Source organism: Lepidochelys olivacea, assembly GCF_965140295.1.
Source record: "Lepidochelys olivacea isolate rLepOli2 genome assembly, chromosome: 3".
Lineage (NCBI taxonomy): Eukaryota > Metazoa > Chordata > Testudines > Cheloniidae > Lepidochelys > Lepidochelys olivacea.
In genome coordinates this window covers 148,708,362-148,732,710 of record NC_140413.1, presented here as the reverse complement: position 1 = coordinate 148,732,710, position 24,349 = coordinate 148,708,362, and the positions used below count along the sequence as shown (strand labels likewise).

The window sequence follows — 24,349 nt, the reverse complement described above, 5'->3', positions numbered from 1 at the left end:
TTGGGATACGCAAGACAAATCAGATGCCTGAAGTGGGTATGGTAGTCTGGAAAGGTTGAGAACCACTGTTGTAGACTACTCTTTGATCAGATAGCCTCTGAGTGGAGTATTAGTACCACATGGCCCTTACATATTTTAACTAATCCTCATGAGACCCCGAGGAGAGGAATTATCCCTCCTGTTAGAAGTGGGATTAAAACTGAGGCAGTGAAGTGACTTGTCCAAAGACAGAGAATCAGTGGAGGAGTCAGATAACCTGGATTTTGTGATTTCCAGTCCTGGATTTCAACCACTAAATGACACACTCTGTCTCAATAAAAGCTTTATTTTATATCATGGCCTTGGTGCACTGGGAACTCATACCCTTCCTGAATAAAGGGGTTTCTGCTGGCTTGGTGAAGTCACACCAATATCCTGTGCCTAGTGTTCCAGAATGAATGCCAGATATTGATGAGTGACTGACTTTTCCTTTGTCCCACAGCTATTCACTGCCGTCACTTTTGAAGTTATAGAAGAGAGTAAGGTAAGTCCATACTCCTTGGGCACAATATGCTATAGGACTTGCATCAGGTGTGCCCTATTTGAGAAGCATATTGATGCCTGAGACAAGGTCTGAAGTGCGCTGCAACTAACTTCTCAGTCGGATCTGTCCTTGACAAGGGGATACCTAGACACTTAAATCCCTTCTTCGCAGTCTTAGCCAATAAGCCTTGGCTGGTGGAAGCTTGGGAGTCATTTAGGGTGAAATTCACCCCCAAGAAACAGTCCAGGATATAGCCATTTGGGTATTTGTGCAGCCGGCCTCTACTTGGGAGTGACTTTCACTCACTAGCCACCACACGTACCCTTCAGTGGTTGGCCCGTGTGTGGCTGTGGTTGGTGTTGGTATGGCTGCTACCCCTGGGTGCATGCTGGGAACCGTAATGCAGTAGATGAAAATCAGTTGCATTCTCATCCCAGGAGTTGAATTGGAGCCCAGAGGCTGGGGCTTCCAGCGACTCCTCTGGGAACTGGCATTAACTGAACTCTTGGAATGCATGAATGGAAGTGTCAGTTTCCCCTGGTCTCCACAGCCCAGAAAATTACATTAATGGATTTGGCTAATGGGGAGGCCTTGGGTCTGTCTGGGTTTTGTAGCTTGACCCTGAATTTTGTTGTTGGTCCAGGCCCCAAGAACTCGGGCAGTGAAGAATGTAAGAAGACATGCATGCTCCTCGATCATAAAGATGTGTCGGGACTACCCTCAGCTTGTCCTGGTATGTATATGTACCTCTCTTCCAGGGTACCACTGCCCCATCTTCAGCTGTATTTCTGGGGATGGGGGATCTTCAGTTCCTCTGCCTCAATCCATTTTTTTTTTCCAGGGAGACTCTCCCTATTTTGACTCGAATGGGACTGTAAAGCAGAGAGTGTTCTGCTGCACAGAAAGTCAGCCGACTTCTTCTCTTTCTCAACACTAGAGTGATACTGACTTGTTTTTTGTTTTTAAATATATTGCAGTAGCACCTAGAGGCCCTGATCAGGACCTGGACCCTGTTGTACTGGGCCCACTAAAGATATAGAGCAAGGCACAGACCCTGCCCCACAATTAACGATCCAAGATGCCGATCAACATCTGAAGTGGGGAAAGGGAGTATTCAAGTCTCTAACCATTTTATAGGCACATTTGTTATATTTTATTTATTGTAATATCAGTTGTGCCCTTAGTTGAAGCCATTAGCCCTGGCTGATCTCTTAGATTTTGCATCAGAAGTGGGTCAGGAGAAGGGACGTGAAGGAGCTGGGGAGGATATTGGCTTTCTGGATCAGTCCAGGGGGAGTAAAAGAGAATATAAATACTGGTTGCTCTTTCTGCTTGATCCCACCAGATCAGACTCTTCTACTAGCTTCGCTGAACCAGGAAGCCTGCAAACTCTGTTTGGGCCCTTGGCTCCAGCAGCACTGGTATTTGATTGCTAGGGGACCAGGGGAGCTGTAGTTAGAGGAGCATTGAATTGTCAACCTGTTTAAGGAAGGGAACTGTTGAGGCCTGAAGGATAATGGATGGCATTCTGCTCCTCTTGAGGATCCCTTCGGTTGCTGGAGGCGTAGCAGCTGCCACTCACTTTGTGGCTACAGATTAGTCTCTATGTTGTGGCAAAACACAAGCTGGTGCTTTGAAGGTGCTAATTGGGGTCGTTTAGGATTCCAGCTTGTATTTCAGTACAGCTGCCAAGAAAGAGTGGGTTTGTCATCATCCATCCCAAAGGTAGCGAACGCTCCTTGATGCTTGTACAAGCTTCTATGCTTGTTCCTTGACGCTTGACTTACGAGTAGAGTAGGCAAGCGAAAACTGAACCACTGCAGTGAGGATAGACCATTAGCTTGGACAATCAGGTTTTCTTGGTTAGACTCACAAGGGTGGGAGCGGAGAGATGTAAAGTCCTGAACTCTGAAATTTGAGTGCCTAGAGACCAGCTCACTTCCTTGCCATCCATGAAAGACTAGAGCAATTTGGGGTTTAGACCACGCTGTGATGGTGCAGCTGGCTGAGGCAGCAGCGTCTACCCTGATCTCAAACATTATTTGCCATGAACAGTGGAGATCATTGGAGTACCTAGGGGGAGGAAGGAAGATAGAGGAGCAGGGTAGAAACAAGGCTTTGCCAGCCTTAAGGAAGAGGCTGGAAAGATCAGGGTAAGGGAAGATCAGAACAGGCCCTACTCATCCAGCTATTTCCTGCATCTTGTGTGTGGGAATACAGGACATACCAGTCTGTCTCTTCCCCCGAAAAGTGAGTGCAGCATCCCCAGTCAGGTGGGTGAGTGACAATGTCCTGCTTGGGTCTTTGTTCCAGCCTAACTTTGAGATGCTGTATAACCACGTGAAGCAACTGTTGTCCAATGAGCTGCTCCTGACGCAGATGGAGAAGTGCGCTCTCATGGAGGCCCTGGTCCTCATCAGCAACCAATTCAAGGACTACCAGCGGCAGAAGGTTTTCCTGGAGGAGCTCATGTCTCCTGTTGCCAACCTGTGGCTCTCTGAAGAGATGCAGAGGTACTGGGTCCACATTAACCATTCCTGAGCTAGGGCTGAAGATGGTCCAGAGATTCCAGGGGCTAGTATGTGCCTCCCTCTAGAGAATGTGTGCAGCAGAGGAGCATCGCTTTGTGCCTCCTGTGTTTGCTAGCCACAAGCCCTCTGCACTCTTAAGAAATTTGGCCATGTTTTGAGTCCCTGCTAATAGCCCAGGAGATGGAAAAGCTTCTTGGTGTGGAGTATATCTAAACAGCACATGCTGGGAAGGGGTATGGGGCCACAGCACTCTCCAAACCTCTGACAAAAAGGGGAGTCAAAATATCCCCTTCGCTGACCTCCTGGAGAAGCCATGTGTGCAGAGCTGCTGTCCTCTGCCAACACCTGGGAAAGCTGCCACGCAGCAGCTAGAAGCAGAATTACTGAGCTTTGAAAGGTGCAAAAGGGCTTCTCTGGAATATTCCTTAACTGAACTGAAAGAGGTGCTGGGCTGTAGGTGGACTGTGCATGGGGATATTCGGAGAGCGGTTTGTTGGCTTGTTTCTGCAATTCTGGACCAAGTCAGCAGAGCTCGATGCGGAGAAGCAGACTACAGCTCAGCCTGTTTCACCAGCCTGGCCTGATCTTGGGTCACTTGGCATTGATGAGGCCTTGTGTACAGTGAGGGGGTCAGTTTCATTAAACTGAAAGGGGAAGCTAAGCACAATTGTTGAGGGCGGTCACCTTGAGTTCACCTTTAAGATGAATTGACTGACTGTGATGAATAGGACTTTTGACTATCTATGCTGGGACAGCATTTATCACAGATGCCAGACTCTGCTTAAAGGTCCTCAGTGCTTTTGATAATCCCAGGCTTGCTCGTTTCTGCCCCTCAGAGTCCTATCAGATCCTGAAGCTTTCATCTCTTACGTGGGTGCTGACAACAAAATCACTGATCCCGTTTTGGAAGATCCCAGTGGCCTGAACCGATCTAGAGTGAGTATCCATTACCTGGGGAGGCTCGGTCTTTGGAGAGTGGCAAGTAATTCCTCTGCCTTCTACACATGCTCACCTATTCTGCCTCTTGAATAGGGCCTTGTGCAAGACCTATCCTAAGCATGCGCCTTTTGTTGAACCCAGATCACTACGTCGTTCATACTGCAGAATGGCGGATGGCTTCTGACTCTAGCTCAGTGGACATGGGTCACGTAAGAGAAGCAGGATCATGTCTCCCGTTCCCCCATCCCTGTGTGGTATATAGAATCCTGTAACCCTGCAAGGCAGGAGTCTTGCTGTATTCCTCATGCGGTAGTTCACAAGCCTTTGTGCCTGGTATAGCTCAGGCTCTTCTTGGAGCAGTCTGTTTTGTGGATGCAGTTGGGTTAAGGCCGGATGTTTTGGGTAATGTGGTGCAGTGAATTGCGATTCCCAAGTGAAGCATTCTGGAAAGCGTGAGACTAAGGCTGCGTTGCGTGGCGTGGCGTGTAACTCAAATACTCACCAGGACCTGATGTTGTATGAGAGGCTAGCTGCAGGATGTCTTCGCTGCAAACTGGTAGTTGCTGTCTTCAGGGTTTGGTGGATGTGGAAATGCCGATGGTAGGACTCTGCTTGTGACAGACACTAATGCGGTTTTAGGCAGTTGCAGGAATGTGGAGTTTCTGGTCAGTCCATGATGTGTGCAGGGAAATGAGACAGTGATGACTTCAATGTTTCCTTTTAGAGGGTGCCCCACGTGGTCATTTGGACTCGGCGAGACCTTCTGCATTGACACTGTGTGTCCAGTAATAAGCTCCTGTGCCATTCCTGCATGTCAAGGGGTTCTTGCAAACTCTGGAAGGTATCAGGATAGTGTGAGGGATCTTCTCATGCACACGTTCCCCCGAGGCAGCCCCGCCCTCTGGGTTGGGCAAGTGGAGTGCCATCCCAGGAGAAGGGCCGGGGGAGAGGGTTCTCTCTGGCCTTCTGTTGCTTTTGCTTGCACCCTTGCTAAGAAGAGTTCTCTCCATGTCTTTTGTTTTGCTGTAGATAAGCTTTTGCGTGTACACCATTCTGGGAGTTGTGAAACGGGCTCGTTGGCCCACTACCCTGGAAGAGGCTAAGGCCGGAGGATTTGTGATCGGGTGCATGCCCAGCGGCAATCCGATCTACCGTAACCCCTGCACTGAGCAGGTCCTGAAACTTCTCGACAACTTGCTCGCTCTCATAAGGTGGGTCGAGTTGACGTGACACCAGTTATGCTGACTAAACAGTCTCTGGAAGTGAACCTGCAATGTATGTTGTGTTCTCTGAGCGTGTTCTCCCATTGAAGCCAACGGGAGCACAGGCTTGGGCACCTGCACCAGTGCTGTTCCCGACTGTTCTCAGTGGGGAATGGGACTGGGGAAGTGAGCCTTCTCCGCACGCACAGCCCTGGCCCATGAGATTCCATTAAAGCCAATGGGAGCTCAAGCTGGGGTTGCCTCCCCCACCTCCACTTCCACCTGGGAATGTGTCCAACCTAAAGCTGCCTCCCTGACTAACCAAGTATTTCTCAACTAACATCTCTGCTCTGCCTTCAGCCCCCACCAGGCCACCTCTCCAGTCACCACCAGAGCAGGGCCTGCTCTCCTGGCGTCCAGTGGGAGTTTGCTTTAGTCTCGCTTCAGTACTAAGTTGAGCGTCTTTGATCTGGCTGCCTGAAGCGTGATCTGCCATTGAAACCAATGGGGGCTCATGCTAAGGCTCTTTCTGTGCCTTGCAGTGCCTCCTCTCGGTGTACCCGCTGGGAGTCTGCATCGTGTGTCTGCAGCTTAGCCAGGGTGGAGGTGAGACGAAGGTGGTTCAGGTTGGGTGGGAGGAGGAGTTCTGGATTGTGCCGTTCCCTCACCCGGTGATGCAGTGTTAGGAGAGTAACAGCTCTCTGAGCTACCCCTTGGTGGATTCTCTGTGACTGCCGATAGGGAAGCATTGCTAGGCTTGGAGCTGGCTCTCAACCTCGCGCTGGCCAGTGATGAGTGTAGTGTATGAGGCCGTTCCCCCCCTTCTGGAGCTGGGTGGCAGGTGGGAACAGTGTTTAATCGCTACATAGCTTTTCAGCACTCAGCTCTATGGGGATGAGGCCCATGTAGGGCACTGTCTAGCCAGGTTCTTAAAGTATGAGTCACTGACCAAATCAGGACAGTGCTGCTGCAGTTGTGAAGAGCAGGGAGGGGTAAGTGTATAGTCTTGGCCCACTCAAGCAAATTCCTCTTTACAAGGTGTAGGCTGAGCACTTTAGCCTATTGTCAGTGTTGAGCTATCCGGTTGCTATTGATGCAGCAGGGATGAGATTTGCCCTTTATTCGTGAAGGTGGATGATCCCATGCGTCAGTTCTCTTTGCAGGTTGTGAGCTCTCTGGGCAGACAGTCTCATGCAGAGTTTCCTGGGTGCTGAGCACTTCATCAGTGTATGTTTATATGGCATCATGTCTCTGAAATCCACCAAACCAGTGTCCAAGTGAGCATTCCCACTCCTTGAAGCAGGCTGATGGCTGAGGCTGAGTGAGCTGTTTGCCTTTACAGTCATTGCACTGCCAGTACCAGGCTAGTACTTAGTAAAGGCTTTAGGATACATAGAATCATAGACTATCAGGGTTGGAAGGGACCTCAGGAGGTCATCTAGTCCCACCCCCTGCTCAAAGCAGGACCAATCCCCAATTTTTGCCCTGATCCCTAAATGGCCCCCTCAAGGATTGAACTCACAACCCTGGGTTTAGCAGGCCAGTGCTCAAACCACTGAGCTATCCCTCCCCCCAAGGAGGACCTGTGTGACAAGCCTAGGAAACTAAATTCCACCCTTGTATGTCAGTAAACTCCCATTGTACTGGTTCTAAAGAAGCAGAAGCTCCAGTATTTGCTCTGTTGCTAGTGCTCCTTCTCCAGTGCTGTGGAAGTGGCTCCGCTGCTGTTTTCTGTGGGGATGCACCAGCGTTCCCATTAAGACTTTTCTGCCCCATACTGATGGAACCACTGGTTTTAGGCATGTCTGAGAAGTAGATTGTAGCATATTGCAGTGGCTTGCACTTGATCCTCAAAGGCACCCTCCCTTTCCCAATGGAGTTCTCGAGGCTGGTGCTGCACCTGGAAGAACTGAATGGTTGAGATTTTGAAAGTGACCAGCCTCCTGCCTTTTACCTTACTTTGCTGAGCACGGGAGGTGAGGTCCAACTCTGTATGGCTGCCCCAGTCTGCAGGATGCAGGGATTTCTCTGTGGTTGCTCTAGATTTGCAAAATTACACATAAGCAGCATTGGAGCTGCCAGGAAAGGGTAGAGCTTGTGTTGTGCTTCTCTCTGGAGTTGTTTCTGCTCTCCCAGTGTGTATGTCCCCTGCACTTGTCTCCTAGGGTACCTGTTAATGTGGATGTCACGAGGGGCTGTGAGGTCTGGAAAAGACTGTGTGGGGAGGTACAGTGTAAGGGCAAAGCGTGGCTGCCTGGAGTGGTAATTGCAGGATCAGGACAATAGCTGCCTTATTGTTGGGATCGATCATTGCTCATAGCACTGTGCCAATAGGCCAACTACCTGGGAGAATCAGCCAGCTTCTGCATGGTTAATGTGCCACTGAGGAGAAGGGGCTTATGGTAGGAGCTGGGAACTCTTGCAGGATGGATTGGCTGACTTGAGAGCGACTGGATCGGTAGGAAGCAGCCACATAAATTCTCCTGAGCAGTTGAGTTGAACTGTAAGTAAAGAAGCCTCTTCGAAGCAGGACTGTTCTCCAGTGTAAATGGTTGTGTTTACTCCTCTCTGGGTGTCTTGTCTCATCCTTTGTGCCATGTATGGGAGTAGATAGAGGCTGTGAAAACACACAGTAGTCACAAGGTCTGTGCTAAGGTAAGTAGTATGTGGAATAGGTCCTCAGTCTTGGCCATGCCTTTAGGGAGATGGCCAGTGAGCTGATACGGTAAATAGGTAACTTCTCTGAGGCAGTCCGCGTGCATGTTGAGGGGCATAGATAATGTAATGTAACCTCAGCTGGCCAGTTCTTTTATGCCTGACCTAACTTGCCTTTTGCTGTTTTGGTGGTTGTGTGAATATTTGTTGAATGGGCTTGAAATTGCTCCATTAATTACTTGTTGCTTGCAGCTTGTTGGCCAATCATTTCCCTTATCCTCTGGTATTTTAGTTTATCCAGCTGCTTTTGGCTTCTGGTTATCTTTATTTCCTGCCTGGATTTGAGCCTGAATAACGGTGCCCCCGGCCTTGGACATGATCTCTGCCTCTGGAGAAAGGGGAGTTTCCTGGAGTCAGCAGCTGCACAGACTGACTCACCCAGCATCTTCTATGCCTGGGATCTGTTCCTGTTGCATTAGAAACAGGCTTATCGTGTGCCCTGCACAGCCACAGGGCTCTTTCTGAATCCATCTTGACAAGATACTGCTTTTATACAGCATCCGTGTCCTTGGTGGATCAGGTGTACAGATATATATAATATGCTCTGGGGAACTCCCTTTTTTTCCAATATGGGAGGCTCTGAAAGGCCAATCCTATGGCCCAGAAGATTTAGTCTCAGCACAGGAGACACTGCCTGCCTGTTGAGCGGAGCGCTAACTGTTTCTCTGAAAACACAGCCCCCGTGCCCTGCCATATCCTTTCCTTGGGTCTTTCCTATATTATAAATACATCTATTAGGAATGTCCTTTTTATGTTTTTTCTTTGGTGATGAATTCCCCAAAGGCCTCTTTGCCCTCTCGATTATGCTCATGGGTCACATTTTGATCTTGTCGTACGCAGTGGCTGAATTCTACCATACACGGTGGCTGTGCTTTCATGAGGAGCAGCAGATCAGCCCCTCATGTAACCTGTTACTGCTGTAGCTTTGCTGAGCCATTAGCCGGGGGAGATTGACCTTTATCTGACTGAGCATCTGCTCGTGCCTCTGCCTGTGATATAGCAGAGGTCACACAAGATAATTTTTGTGATCCCTTCTGACATTAAACTCTATGGCTCATGCAACTCTACTACCAATTTAAGAAAATGTTCTAAGATAGGACCCAAGACAGAGGCCTGCGAGATGTGATACTCTGATCCTCACCGGACTGTCCAGACAACCTCTTTGGTCAGCATAATCTTCCAAACCCACCCTGCTGCAGGACTAACCACCAGCTCCATAATCCTGAGTTTGGAATGCACTATGGCTTAGTCAGCATCCAACCACGTCCCTTTGCTCCAGCTGTTATTAGCATGAAACAGGCTGGAGAGACACACGAGGTGACTGTTTAAAGATGATGAAGCTCCTTTGGCTGGTTGTGCCACATAGCACTGCGTAAGTGGTTCTGTGTAAGCCTCCGATAGGGGTATGTAGCACTCTCTGAGCCTGTAAGGCAGCATTTTCCAAATTTGTTCTTGAAAGCTGAACCCTTGTCTATAATTTGCAGCAAGCGCTGGTGTAAATCTCCCCCACAGTAGTCTGCCACACGCCAAATGTCTGTGCGGCCTCTGCTTAGCAGTAAAAGTTCTGTGGTGCACTTTGGTCTGTTCCCATTTCAAACTGGGTTAGATCAAAGCACACCAGGGAACTTTTAGTGCATGGCAGGGGGGACCACATGGGTAATTAGTGTGCAGGGGGCTACTGCAGGGTAGATTTACACCTCAGCTTGTCATGGACTAGCTGTTCATGTAGACAAGCCCAGAGTCCCCTTTCAGGGAAGTAAAACCAGTCATGACCTCCTTTCTGCCCCACTGTGTGGTGTTAAAAGCCTACCCAAAATGAGTGGTCCGTCAGAGTAGATTGTTTAGACCTTCATGTACTTCCTCTGCTCCCTTATATGCCTTGAACAGTGAAATAGTTAATAATGGTTACAACTAAAATATCACTGGCATCTGTGTTAGCACTCATTGAACTGAATGGGATAGTTCACACCTCAGAGCTGTGTTTGTTTCAGGCTCTCTGCAAACTCAGGCAGAGATTGCTGCATCTTTTGTACTTGGGTCATCTCTTTGAAGGTTTTCTTCATGACGATAGCAGCTAGAGACTTATTTAAACAAAAAAAAGAAAGCTGAGACTCTGAAGAACAATTGAGGCTTGTCTGTGCCCCCTGCCCCCAGCTAGTCCTTCACACCCCCCAGGGGAGCGCGCACCCCACTTTGGGAAACGCTGCTCTAGGGGGAGATACTGAGTTGCCCTTGATCACCTCTAGCAGCAGGTACAATGGCATTGCAGTTTTGGAGGAGGCTGTTGGGCCGTTTGGCTGCAGGATTTATGCTGTGTGCAGCTGTCGACGCCCAGAGTGGAGGTCTGAGGTCTCAAAGGAGAGAGGTAGGTGAGAGAGACACCCCCTGCTGAGACAAGCTCTGAGAGTCACTACTCTGACTAGTGAAGGACCCTTTTTGGCCTGGATGGCAAAGAACCACCCACCCTTGGCTGAATTGGGATCCATCACAGAGAGGTGACAGTGAGTGGCTATCTCCTGGTTATGCAGAACTCTTCCCTGCCGGATGCATTGTCCAGGGGGCATATGTCTCTGCCACACTGCCACTTGTAACATGTGTATATTAGGCTGTTGTGCTCCCTAGAGTTCCTCCAGTGCCGCCTGCCACTCTGGGGACTGTGACCCATCCCTGAGGTGCAGCGTGTGTATTTCGGAGCTGGGACAGCCTCTCCCTCTGCTGGGCCATTGGGTGCAGAAGATCTTGCTGGAAACAGAATTCATGTCTGTGGGGTTTTTAAATATATTCTCTGGCCGCGCTGGCCAAGCTAATGAGCTGTTGCCAGTGTCGACTGGAGAATTGTTGGGAGTCTTTGCTGCTAGCGCTCAAAAAGGGTGGGGTGAACGGGTGGGGAATGTGAGGGGGCAGCTGGGAACTCCAGGACAGAAGGTGGAGTCTCTCCATGTCTCTGGAGTATGAGCTTCCCTGATGTTTTCCCAGGTGGAGAAGGGGGATCCCATGCACAAGTGCTTGGTCTCACCTTCCTCAGCCACAGAGGAGCTGTTGACAGGCTGAAGGTGGAGGATTCCATTGCAAAGCAGCAAAGGGGCTTGACTTGCATGAGTATAAACTACTTTTCCTTCTCTTTCAGGACCCACAACAATCTCTACATGCCAGAGATGGTGGCTAAGCTGGGGGAAACATTTGCAAAGGCTTTAGATATGCTGGAAGTGGAGAAGAATGCCATCCTAGGTAAAGACAGCCAGCTCATTTTCATCTGAATCAACCTTCCTACCCAGTTCACCAGCAGGAAGTGGTAGCACAAACCCCCATCTCCCTATCTCGGCTGGGGGGGCATTACAGCTTCTTGGCAGTTCATTCCCAAAAGAGGGACTGAGCTACTCATGTGTGTCTGTCTGTCAGCTGCATTAATGTTTCCATGTATACACATTTGGATCTGTGTGCTCCCATAACTAGATCATTGTTCCACAGTAACACTGCCTGCCATAGGAGCAGAAATCTGCCATCTCGGCATCCTCAGTAGAAATCTGGCCCCTGCCATTTGCCTTTAGTCATTATAAGCAAGGCCCTATCAAATTCACAGCCATGAAAAACGCGTCACAGACCGTGAAATCTGGCCTTTTATGTGCTTTTACTCTATACTATACAGATTTCATGGGGGAGACCAGCAATTCTCAAATTGCGGATCCTGACCCAAAGGGAGTTGCAGGGGGATCACAAGGTTATTTCAGGGGGCAATCGTGGTATTTCCACTCTTACTTCTGCACTGCCTTCAGAGCTGGGCGGCTGGAGAGAAGCAGCTGTTGGCTGGGTGCCCAGCTCTGAAGGCAGTGCCCCGCCAGCAGCAGCGCAGAAGTAAGGGTAACAGTAATGCAACCCTCCCCTACAATAGCCTTGCAACCCTCCCACCCCAACAAGTCCTTTTTGGGTCAGGACCCCTACAATTACAATATCGCTAAATTTCAGATTTAAATAGCTGAAATCATGAAATTTACTGTTTTAAAAAACCTGTCAGTGTGAAATTGACCAAAATGAACTGTGAATTTGGTAGGGCCCGAATTATAAATAGGTTTTCAGAACCTCATCCAACAGATTTGGGATGCATCAGGCATGTTAATATATGAAGTGTTCTGTGTAACCAGGGAAGGGTGGTCCTGGGGTTAAGGCACTGGCCTGGAACTCGGGAGATCAGGGTTCAATTTTCGACTCTCTCACAAACTCACTGTGACCTCATCAAGTCACTTCATCTCCCTGTGCCCCCCATCTGTAAAACAGGGATAAGCCTTCCTCTCTTTAGGCTGGAAGCTCTTCAGGCAGGGACTGTCTCTTCCGAGGTGTTACAGCACCTAGGCCACTGGGGCCCTGCTGGAACTCTAGAGGCTACCATGGTGCTAACGACTTGCACCCAGTGAGTCTGGCCAGCCCCCAGGACAGCAGGTGACTATTAAAGAGCCCACAGGGGCTGTTGGAAGAGGGGTTGCAGAACTGGCAGGTTCTCTTCTGGCCTACTTTGAAAGGCTGGCCCTGTCAGCCTATCCAGAGCAGTGAAGAGGGGCTAACGGAGCTGTTGGAAGTTGCACACGCTTTTGCTGCATTTCCCTAAGCTTAGAGAGCTGCCACATGTATATAGTGGGTATGTCCAGTCAGCAATTGTCCAGATGTGGGGGTTCTGTTGGGTGTGTGGTATTGGTGTTGTAAATGGGCTGGCTGCCTCCTAGCCTCGCTGCTTGGTTCCACGTGATCGTGCTGAGCACCTCGCTCTGTGCTCTCCCAGCCACCAGGCCTGGCTTAACTGGGGCTGCTGTGAAGGTGCTGTAGGATGGTTTGAGGTCTGTGGTTGATATATTCGATTTTCCTTTCCCTTCAGGCCTCCCTCAGCCTCTCCTGGAGCTTTATGACTCTCCTGTTTACAAAACCATCTTAGAAAGGATGCAGGGCTTCTTCTGTACCCTCTATGACAATTGGTAAGATCTCCCTCACACAGTCACTGATCAGCTGTAACCTGGAGTGGACCATCCTGGGGAGGGGGGATGGCATTCTGACCTCAGCTAGCAGACAGCTTTCCATGTGTGTGCACTATGGTTTTTTCTAATATCCAAGTGACCATGAGCAGTGATGTAACACAGAGCTCCTGTAACCCACCAGACATACCTGGTGTGCAGCTGCCAGATTAGCAACACAGGCTGGTGGGTCTCCTGATAACGCTTCCACTGTCTGCTTGTAATACCCTGACCTAGTTTGCTGCTTGTGTCCTGTTTCAGGGTTAGTAACATCAGCGCTTGGGAATGCTTGGTGCTTAGATACTTCAGGGATGGTCCCTCTGCACATTCCTGAGAGAGGTATCCCATAGTGAAACTTCCTGTGGGCTTTATGTAGCCACAAGGCAAACACATCTCCAGAGTGGAGCCCTTCCAGCCTTTGCTACCATGGGAGGCATCGCATCTGTTGTGCAGCTTAACTCACTTATACCTGGCTTTTCATTGTAGTTTTCACATCCTGGGTAATGCCGGCCCGTCAATGCAGCAAGACTTCTACACTGTTGACGGCCTCGCCAGCCAGTTCCTCAACTCAGCCTTTGTTAACCTCAACAATATTCCCGACTACAGGCTGCGCCCCATGCTTCGTATCCTTTGGCTGTGGCCTGAAACCAGCCCAGCAACCACTACAGAATGTGGCAGAAGGCTCCCTTTCCAAAACTGCTCTGGCTTCACCGTCCCTCCCCCTCCTCTCCAAGGCTGAGCCAGTGGAGGGAGTAGGGAAGTTAGATCAAATTAAATAAATCCTGCCTCTGCCCCCCTTACATTGTGGCTAGGACTGTTCCGCTCTGTTTAGTGGAGTGTGAGCAGGTGCACCTCGAAAGGCACTGCAAAAAGTGAAGTCAGCACAGTTTACACGTGCAAAGAAGTTGCATTGCCCTGGGCAGCGGCAAGAAGGAGGGCCTCTCTGCCAACAAGTCCAACCTACAACAACCTTTGGGGGCTAGATTTCTCAGGAGGTTGGAAACCGGGTAATCTGGTGACTGGTTCCGACTGGCTGTGTGCAATGAGCTGTGGTGCTCAGTTCGGTTCCCAGGGCACAGCTGTCTACATTGCAAAACTGCAACACCACTTGGCACTAATTGTTCCCTTTCTGGGCAGTCTCAATTGAACGGCCTTCACACACTAAAAGTGGGGCCTCCAAGACCCAGGTCAGGGCTGCTGGGAAGGTGGGCTAGAGAAGCCTGCTGGGCCGCTCTGTGCAGTTCCTGCTCTGACTTCAAATGCTGGTACTGGTGTGAACGGTTCATTGGTGGTTGTCAGTCTGTTTCAGCTAAGAAGCAGAATGCATGGGGCTCTTCCAAGTATACGATGGAGCACTACACGCTGGGATCTGCAGTCTCCATGCTGTATGGTTGTCAGCTGTGTTGGTGCACTGCAGCCTGCCCTGGCATGAGACTTGAGCTGCATAACTTCCTTAACCAGCCCATGCAGGTGTGTTTGTGAAGCCCTTGGTTCTCTCCTGCCCCTCAGAGCACTACGAAACCCTTCTCTGTCCCATGCTCGGCCCACTCTTCACCTATCTACATGTGGTAAGAAACAGCTTTTTCAGCAGCCCTCCAGCCTCATCCTTAGCAGGGCTCCAAAGCCCAATTACACAGGGAGCAGAGCCTAGAAATTTGACTTTGGCCACTTCAGTGTGTGGAGTCTGGATTCCAGATATCGTCTTGCCCAGTTGCACCCGCTGTGCTGGTGTGTTAGAGTTCCTGGCTGTGAATTTCCAGGCTTGGGGATGTGAGCCCCCCTGTGGTCTTCAGTCATTTGAATCTCTGTAGCCCTAGGCCCTTGGTAAAGCTGGGTCTGCACTCCCTCCTTCTCCCTTTCCTGGTAGGTAGCTCTGTAATTCCTAGAGCCAGCACAGCTACATCAGCTTTCCAGCCATCACTAGGCCTGTGGTTCCCAAACAATGGGTTGTGCCCCAAGTGGGGTTGCTCCATCAGCAGATGGAGTTGTGGTAATCCCAAGTGTGCTACAGAATGGCGTCCCCTGAGCAAAAATGGCATCCTCCACACAGCATGCCCTCACATGTACCCTCCATGCAAGATCTTGCTGTGTGGAAGCTGCCATTTTAAAATGGCATCCTTCATGCTGCCTGGAGTCGTGGGAAGCAATACATCTGCAAATGGGTTCATGCAGGGAAAAAGACTGGGAACCGCTTCAGTAGGAGTTTTTGCTGGGCTCCTGCCCTGTTCAGGGGGTGGGGGAGCTTTCAGAGAGGTATATTTAAACTTCTTTTGAGTCAGATCAGGTTCGTCACAGAGCCATGTCTGGTGGCCAGGGTCCTGCCCTGTTGGCTCTGCGGTCTGGTGAATGGTGTTCAGAAATCTGTACAGCGTTACTGGGATGGCTCCTTGAGGTTATTAAATCTTATCTGGTATTTTTGCAGAGACTGTCCCAGAAATGGCAGGTCATCAGCCAGCGGAGCATACTTTGGTAAGGGATGTGGACTGAAGGAGAGGCAAGGGGTGGGAACCACATCTTGGGATTCTCATCTGGTCTTTTGCCTCCAGCCGGCAGCACTGAGGAAGGGAGTAACCCTCCAATAGCAATATCTGTGAGCTCCGGAGAGTCGTGTCCAGCCCTCCTGATTGGGATGGGAGCACAAGAGACCACCCCCCGGCCCCAGAGAAAGGGAATCAAAATGGAGGTGGTGCTGCTGGGCCTGGGGGCTTGGACTCCTAGTCTGTGGGGAGTGTGAGCTGTTGAGCAGCTGCCTGAGGAGTGACTGTTCCCTCCAAGCCTGCAGCGCTGTAAGGGAAGATACCCTGAAAAGGGAGACACCACCCCTCTTGATGCTTCTCCGTGATGCTGAGTCTCTCAGTTCCACAGTCTCTCTCTCGTCCTCACTGGGAAGTGAAGATCTTGGTTACTCTTTGGTCATGGGAGAACTTGCTGCCCTCCACTCTTCTGTTAATCTGGGCTGTGATCCAGGCCAGAAGCCTGGCCAGCTGAGTCGTTTGCGCCATGTATATAGGCAAAGCTAGCATACTAAGGTGCTGCCTCCCTGGTCTCAAAGTGCTCCCCTAAACTTCCCACCATCTTATTTTTCTTTTCAGCGAGGAGGACACGGCAGATGACAACCCTGAGTCCCAGGAGATGCTTGAGGAGCAGCTGGTCAGGTTGCTCACCCGTGAAGTCATGGATCTTATCAGTAAGTGAAACAAGCTGGTTGCAGGATGTCACAGGGAGAGTCCTGCCCTGGGCAGGAACACGAGGGTTGCCAGACTGCATCATACCTATGGTGTAATGGCCAGCAACGGAAGGCAGATGAGAGAGAAACTGCCCCCATGAAGATCTCATCTAATCCCTAATTGAAATCAGTTTACAGCCTAAAGCAGGAGGTTTATCTTCCTTCCAGTACGTTTTTCTGTTAGCATTAACTATTAGAATTCTGAATATTCTTTGTATCCATGTAGGAGTCCAGCCCCTCTTTGAGTCTTGCTGAATTATTGATTGGTGTCTGATGGGGTACATGTGCTATGTTTCCTTGTGTGTGGGATCAGGGTGGGGGTGTTAGCCCGAGTGCATTGGCACCACCAGGAGCAGAGTCGGGCATGGCCAGATCATCGTCTTTTTGCTGGTGATCACATCCCTTCTCCCTCTGTGATGAGAACATCTCTCTCTTTCTTTGGCAGTCCCCTTTAATTAGCTCCCAGGCTTTCACACACCCCAATCCAGAGTTTGAGGAAATTTATTTCCACATAAGAATTACACCGTGTGTGAGAGCCTGACCTTGTGAGTCATTTCCTAATTAGCCTCACTCCTTTAGGTTGCTGCACCCCAGCCAGGATCCTGGCACTGAATAAACTTGCTCCAGTGCCCTTTTCACTGCTCAGGATTTCTGAGACAGTCATGTACCCTGTGAAGCCCTGTGACAGGTTCCCCACAGGGTGCTACCTGGAACTGGGGTGCCACTGAGCCCCCCTGCTCCACCAGCCTGGGCTCTCTCTTACACTGTACTGCTGTGACAAGCTGCAACACCCTCCAGGCTTCAGCCTGCACTTTCCCCAGCATACACACAGGTAGGGACACACCCAGCTGCAGTTACATGCATACAGGCTCTTTGGCCAGCCCCTGCATGGGAAAACTACAGCTAGGGCATCTACCAGCTTCTCAGGCCCTCACCCCCTCTGGAGTATAAACCCAAAATTGTACTGTCTTGTGCTGCACAGGAAACTGTACAGCATAAGCTCATAAAATTCGCCCCCTCCCTCAATGTTGAGAGGAATATGCAACAGCCTTTTGCCCTTGAGTTATGATTCCCACACATTGGTTTAGATAAAGCAAAAATAAGTTTATTATCTACAAAAGATTGATCTGTTTGCTGTCACTTATAATCTAAGTAGATTACCTAGAAAATAAACAAAAACGCAAACTAAACTTAATATACAAAATGGATTGTATATGAATAGCAATTTCTCACCCTAAGAGATGATACAAGCAAGCTACAGATTCTTAAGGGGCAAGCTGCACTTGCGGGGATTCCAAGCTGTAAGCGTGTTCCATTCACAGGCTAAAAATCCCTTGAGCCTGGATCCAGCACTTCCCCCAGTTCAGTCTTTGTTCCTCAGGTGTTTCCAGGCATCATGTGTGGGGAGTGAAGAACGCCAGACAATGACACTCCCTGCCTTATATAGCTTCTGCATATGGCGGGAACCCTTTGTTTCAAAGCTTGGTCCCCAGACCAGTCTGTGGAAAAATACTGACATCCCAAGATGGAGTCCAGCATCACGTGGTCTGATCACATGTCCTTGTAGAATCATAGCAGCCATTAGGAGATAAGATTCTCCAAAGGCCTATTGTTTTCCTAATGGTCCATTCCCCACCCACTGTCTAGAATGAAAGCATGTTGTCTAGTCGGTGTTCCCCAGATGAATAATTACATTTGAAATGCAGAGACCTAGTCAATATTTATAACTTCAGATACAAACTTGATACATGCATACAAATAAGATACTCATATTCAGCAAATCATAACCTTTCCAATGACCTCTCACATGACGTATCTTCTGTAAAATACATCATAACTCTATCTTAATCCTATCACAGTAATATCACTATGAAGCATATGGGGTGCAGTATCACAATCCCCCTCTCCAGTCTGGTACTGCAGCGGGTTTGAGGATGAAGATGCTGTGATGAAGACACTTGAACATTCTGCCCCTTAGCCCAGTCTTCGGCCTCACTTCCTAGCTCTAATGTTGCATTTGGCGTTCCTCAGCCGTTGTGCAAGGAACAAAGTTTGGGGCGTGTTGGGGGAGAACAAAGCAGCAGGGTCCCATGAGAGTGAGCAGGATGATCCGTGTAGGCTCTGTGCTGATATCTCCCCCGCCCTCCTGACCTGTTCTTGTGTTTGCAGCTGTTTGCTGTGTTTCAAAGAAAGGCACCGCTGAGCATAACAGCTCTACTGCTGCAGATGGAGACGGTGAGTATGTTGCCTTGCTGTATCCGCTCTCCACTGCCGTGCATACAGACAGACCCTTCCCATCTTTAGGCTGGCCTTTCAGAGAGACTGTGGCTTTCATTTGAGGTTCTGCACAGTGTCTGATCAGGGTCTCCAGCTCTGCCCCTGGTGGAGCTCCTCTCTAGGGCTCAGGAGTCCAGTCTGAGCCTCATGAGTCAGAGCTACCCATACTGACTTTGCAGGTAACTCTGCAGGAACCCAAGCGCTGGGGAAGTGTCTGTGATTCTTTGTCCTGTGATGGTGAGGCTTCCTCCTCCTAATCCCCTCTCAGCCGGATCTTACCTCTAGGATACAAGATGCCTTTTCCACCCCAGCATATGAAGCAAGCCAGCTGCTCCAACCGGTGCTCTGCAGGCCTTGTTGGCATGAATGGGACAGTGGAAGTTGACCCCAATGAACTGAGCTGGGGTGTCTGGTGAGAGAGGCTATCTGCATGGCCTCCATCCTAGCTGGGTGAGCCATAGCTAGGGGATGCTCTCATCCACACAGGCTTGCTTGGAGGTGTTTCTCTGGTGGGCTGAGGTGTCGACTCCAGAGTGTCAACAAACTCTAGAACCAGAGTGAGCCTTGCTGGTGTAGGAAGGGAAGATGGTGTTCACGCAGTTGCTTTTTCTCTGCTTGTAGATGATGAGATGATGTCCACAGACGTGACCCCACCTTCCAGTGCAGAGCTAACTGAGCTGGGCAAGTGTTTGATGAAGCAGGAGGTAAGAGAGTGGAGATGCTGGAGGCCTCTCCCACTTTCTGTACCCCTTGTACTTTACTGTAGTCTGTCCATGCTCCCAGTGCAGCTGTCTAGTCTGTGTATCCCCTGAAACAAGAGCCCCCTGTAACAGAGGGAAAGTCTGTTTTAAGGGCCTCACCAATCATCCTGGAAAGTGCTAAAGGGGGAGGAGAGAATAAGGATTCAGGCTTCTAGTGCATTGCAATCTGAGTTGATGTATGGTCCATGCTAGGAGTAAGTCCTTTCCTGTAGTGTTGCCTGCCTGGCCCTGCCCCCTTTTCTGGGCCCTGCCTTTCAAGAAGAACTACTTGGAGCAGCTGATTCTTCTGTAACATCTGCCCAAATTAGCAGTTTTTGCTCAGGTCGGAGCAGAGGTGGGGGTGCTGGGAATTCTCTGTCCTGAGGCACTGGCCCAATCCACTTTACTCTCCTCCCCACACTCAAACTCCTCCTCAGATATGCCCCAGAGTTCTTTGCACCGACTCCAAAGTAGCAGCTAGTGTGAGTTCTTGGAGTGTTCTGGTGTTTGTTCCTGCCCACTTGCAACTGCCTGACACCTTGCTTCAGCAGAGACTGGCAAATAGGAGCAGACCCAGACTCTGTGGCACCTGCAGGCTGACCAGGTACATGCTGACCCTCTCTCATGCACAGAGTGGAATGCAGTGTTGCCTTTGGGGATAGTCAGGGACCTCAGCATGCTTCTTGCCTTTTGTTGGAGCATTAAGTAGGGTGCCTCTGTTAGGAAGATATCCCACCTGGGTTCGTGTGAAGGCACCCCCATCAGGAACAAACCCTTCAGCCAAGCTGAGAAGTGCTTCCACTGACTCGTTCTTTCCTCTGCCTTCCGCTTTCCAGGATGTCTGCACTGCTCTGCTGATCACAGCCTACAGATCCCTCTCTTGGAAGGACACCCTGTCCTGCCAAAGAACCACCACTCAGCTTTGCTGGCCACTGCTCAAACAGGTACTTTCCCTACAGGGGACCATTGGTGGAGGGGGCAGAAATGGAAGCTCTGAGTACTGGTGGTTCCTTCCCTTCTGACCCCCTAACCTTCATGGACAGACTCTGACTTTGGTCTGGATGGGAGCTAGATGTTTCCTTCGAATGGACTGTCTGGAGCAGGCCTGGCTTGTGTTAGTATCTTGGTTCCATGCTGCTGTTGTCTCTCCCCTAGGTGCTCACAGGGAACCTGCTCCCTGATGCAGTGACCTGGTTCTTCACCGGTGTGCTGAAAGGGTTGCAGACACACGGACAGCATGACGGCTGCATGGCAGCTCTTGTCCACCTGGCTTTCCAGATCTATGAGGCTTTGGTAAGGAGCTATCGGGAAAAAAGGGGGAATCTTTATAGTGCCAGGTTTGATAGATAGTAATGAATGAACTAATCCCGGGCCTAAGTGAGGAAGGGGTGGAGGAGGTAGTAGCCCCCTTCCTCTGTGCCATCAGGGGAAGGTGGAGGCTTCTGTGGTAGAACTTCTTTGATTGGTCTCTTCCCTTCTCCCTGTAGCGCCCCCGCTATGCTGAGCTGAAGGCAGTGATGGAACAGATCCCAGAAATCCAGAAGGAATCGTTGGAGCAGTTTGACTCCAAGCTTCTCAACCCAACTCTGCTGAAAGTGGCAGACAAGCGCCGGAAGGACAATTTCAAACGCCTCATTGCAGGCTGCATCGGGGTAGGCAACCGCTGAGCCCAGAGCAAACCTGTTTCCTCCCTGTGGCCTGGGCTCCTGAATCCTGTAGAAACGGCCCTAGCCAGCCCGCATCTCCCCTCAGCCCCTTTCCCTTGTCCAGCTCTCGTGCTGCTGGAATGTGGCTGCAGCACATCCTTCATAGTGTTTGTGCTGCTCTGGCTCTCTCCAGCCCTGGCCTGGGTGAGATGGTAACTGAGCACTCAGGGCACCTTGCGGAAGCTCTCCTAGCTGAAGGGCTGCTGGCTCGCTGTGTACAGGGCTCCTGCAGAGAAGGTGTAAGCACCCCTGGGCAGGGCCCACGGGTGGGTACAGAGCTTTAACCAGGACAGCACCATTGGGTTAAAAAACACTGGGTTCCTGTTGACTATGTGGTCACAGTCAGGACCCCATTGTGGCAGTGTCCATTGGCATGTACTGCAGATGCCAGGCTACTCTCCTGGAGACAGAAAAGAAGGGGGACATGAACTGGAGCAAAGCATAGCACCCGAGCTGGGTAATGACTGCCGTAGAACCGGAGAATGCCTGAGACACACTTAGGTGACAGATTTTCCTTTGGCGGAGTGGGTCTGCAGGTGCAATGACTAACCTAGGCCTGTCCCTCTATCTCCTGCAGAAGCCTCTGGGAGAACAGTTCCGCAAAGAGGTTCACATCCGGAACCTCCCATCTCTCTTCAAAAAGGTGAAGCCATCGCTGGAGACAGACGTACTGGAGAATAACGAGGATGGAGAAGGCCTCACTGCACTCTTTGAGCCCTGAGTTGGGGTACCTCAGCCACCCCCATCCTCACTTCATATTTTCTGTCTCCTCTTGTAGTAACCACATTAGATTCCTCTTATCACTGCTCCATGTGCATTTGCCTAAACAGAGCCCCCACTGGTCTCATCCCCATACCTTTCCTGTGCGGGGATGTGCCCTGAGTTCGGACTTGATCCAGCCTGTCAAGCTTTCCCTAATTTTCCTGTCGGATTTGCAGCTTTAGGCCTCAGCTTGTGTGCAAGATGAGAGCTGAGCACAAAGACTCCACTAGGTAGAGCCTAGTTATTTTGCAGCCTTGGGTCACTCGAACCCCACCTGCTTCTGGGCTAGTCCCTCAGGAGTTAGGTTGAACAGGAGAGGCAGAATAGTATCCCAGCGAAGATGGCACTCCCCAGCCTCACTCTGAAGGGAGGGAGCCAGGCTTCACCTGGGACGCATCACACTGCTGTTGTGCCCACCACTGGCTGTCCCCATCTGGTATCATCTTCAGTGTGACGACAGCAGAGGGCTTGTTTTCTGGTGAATCTCTTTCCCTCTTGGACTACTTGAAAGCAGCCCTAGTTTTCTCAGCTGTGATTGCTTTCCTGGCTGGAGGCTGCATGCTTGGGAGTGATACAGTGCCCTAGAATCTCCCGGAGTCAGTGTTCTCAGTCTGATTTTTAAAACACTGCTCCTCTCTGGAAGGAGACAGACGTCGTCGTATGTGTGCTCAGTAGATCTTACTCCACAAGGAACCAAATGGAAAGCTGGCTTAGCCTTATGCTAGTTTCTATCAAAAGCCCCTCAGGGCTGGGGCAGGAATGTCATGCAGCATTTCCTGTGGACTGGAAAATGACAGGTGCAGAGTGTGGAAAATCTGGACCAGTATGCCAAGAGCCTGTAAACCCTGAAGGGGATCAGCCCTCAGTGTTGCGCGGGGATGACAGTGGGCCTGCATTCTGCTTTAGGGATATGCAGTCTCCAGTATCACCGTTCTTCCTGAAATCTTGACCTGCTGTAGCCAGGGGTTGAGGAAGATGGGGGTTAAATTCCTGATCTACCATTTTAGCAGAATAAGGAAATGGGGACTGAGCTTTGAACCCTTCTGTGCCCTGTTCTGGTGGCAGTGAGGGTGGTTTAGAGTTTGTTACTTGAGGATCAAGTGTTGTGGCAGGAGTTGGGCTTTGTAATGCAAATTGTATGGTGGGGGAAGGTCTTTATCCAAAACGAGCTTTTATGGTTTGCCATCCAGGGGACTGCAGAGAAGTGTATTGGCTAGGCTGGGGCCTGGACGAGGGCCAGAACAGAAATCTTAGAATAGAGCTGGAGAGAACAGCAGGCTTCGGGAACACAGCGTGACCATCCCTGTGGCCTGAGCCCACTCATCCTATTGCCCTTGTTACTCAGTCCCTTCCACTCTTTGCCTCATAATCTTTTTACTTACTCCTGAGCTGAAGTGACTCCTGGCTTCAGCAGAGGCTGGTTGTATTTATTGTGTTGTGGTATTTTTAACATTGTGACTTCATGCTACAAACAAAGATTTTTTTTAATGGTTTTTAGAGCCTTCTTTTGTAGGAATATTAAATGCAAAGCTGTCTCTGGATTGGTTGTTAAACCTCTGAATGTCAATAAAGGTATTTCGGTTTCATACACAAGGTATCATGTCTGTCTTTATTCTGTGGTGTTCTCTTGTCCAGCTGATGGTGAGGCTTCCACACTGTGTATTTCTCCTCCCAACACCCATTTTTCACTCCAGTGGCAAAAGTGTTTCAGACTCACAGCACTGAGGTTAATGTACTCTCCGGGCTGACTTGCATCATTAGCCATACATTTGGGTGAAGATCAACTCAGAAGCTTAAGAACTGTAGTCTACGTTAAAGGTATCTAATTAAGGGGAAGGTATACATGACCTTTCAAGACCAACAGCTGCAGTTAAAGCCGGGGAAAAAACAACTACAGTTGCACCTAAACAAAATACTATCTCTCATTCATGTAACCACTGCAACCTAACTCTGCCTCCGTTGGCATACAAGAATGTATCACCGTCCTGAAACAAAGCAGTGCCTGGGGTGGTTCATTTGTCCTTTGGAAGTGACTCCTGATACTGAGCTATGGAAGCTAATTTCCAAAGTTTGAGTCGCAGCATGTCAGGCACTGGATTGCTCTGGTCCACACCGCTTCCCAGGATGTTAGAAGTCCTGTCAGCGGTGCTCCCCCGCTAAGGCAGGCTAGTGCCTACCTTCTCCGACACTGCGCTGCGCCCCGCCGCAGGGCCATGGGGATCTGTGCACTGCCCCCCACCCCAAGCACCAGCTCCACGCTCCCAGCCACTGGGAGCAGGGTGGTGCCTGCAAGCCAGAGTTGTGTGGAGCTCCTTGTACACCTCCACCTAGGAGCCAGACCTGCTGCTGGCCCCTTCAGGTGTCTCTTCACCCTGGCTGCACCGCCAACCGGGAGCCACCGTAGGTTTAAGTCCAGGCCCCAATCCCCAGCCCTGAGCACACCCCTCCTGCCCCCACCACCTGGAACCTCTTCCTGCACCCCAAACCTCTCAGCCACACCCCAGCCTAAACCCCCCTCCTGCACCCTGAACCTTTCATTCCCAGCCTGCAGCTCTCACTCCCACACCCCAACCTACTGACCCAGCCCTGAGCCCCTCCCACACCACAAACCCCTCATCCCCAGCACTGTTGGGTCACGAGCATCAACAATTTTCCTCAACTGGGTCCCCAGAAAAAAAGTTTGAAAACCACTTGTCTAGGCTGTGACCTGCATGAGGTCAGATTATATGAT

General features: G+C 50.3%; 1 protein-coding gene across 3 annotated transcripts in view; it reads left to right on the top strand.

Moving 5' to 3' along the window:
• Nucleotides 1-23,192, top strand: part of XPO5 (exportin 5) — a 37,879-nt gene extending 14,687 nt beyond the window's left edge. For all 3 annotated transcript variants that reach the window (XM_084624153.1, XM_084624152.1, XM_084624151.1), the window contains exons 17-33: nt 482-523; nt 1,167-1,256; nt 2,837-3,036; nt 3,891-3,990; nt 5,023-5,204; nt 11,038-11,138; nt 12,775-12,871; nt 13,394-13,530; nt 14,378-14,475; nt 15,330-15,376; nt 16,000-16,094; nt 18,303-18,368; nt 19,032-19,114; nt 19,987-20,094; nt 20,306-20,443; nt 20,638-20,802; nt 21,434-23,192. In XM_084624153.1, the coding sequence (XP_084480279.1) occupies nt 482-523; nt 1,167-1,256; nt 2,837-3,036; nt 3,891-3,990; nt 5,023-5,204; nt 11,038-11,138; nt 12,775-12,871; nt 13,394-13,530; nt 14,378-14,475; nt 15,330-15,376; nt 16,000-16,094; nt 18,303-18,368; nt 19,032-19,114; nt 19,987-20,094; nt 20,306-20,443; nt 20,638-20,802; nt 21,434-21,577 (1,893 nt within the window). In that variant the 3' untranslated portion in view covers nt 21,578-23,192. The remainder of the gene's footprint in view (nt 1-481; nt 524-1,166; nt 1,257-2,836; nt 3,037-3,890; nt 3,991-5,022; nt 5,205-11,037; nt 11,139-12,774; nt 12,872-13,393; nt 13,531-14,377; nt 14,476-15,329; nt 15,377-15,999; nt 16,095-18,302; nt 18,369-19,031; nt 19,115-19,986; nt 20,095-20,305; nt 20,444-20,637; nt 20,803-21,433) is intronic.
• Nucleotides 23,193-24,349: the final 1,157 nt, after the last annotated feature.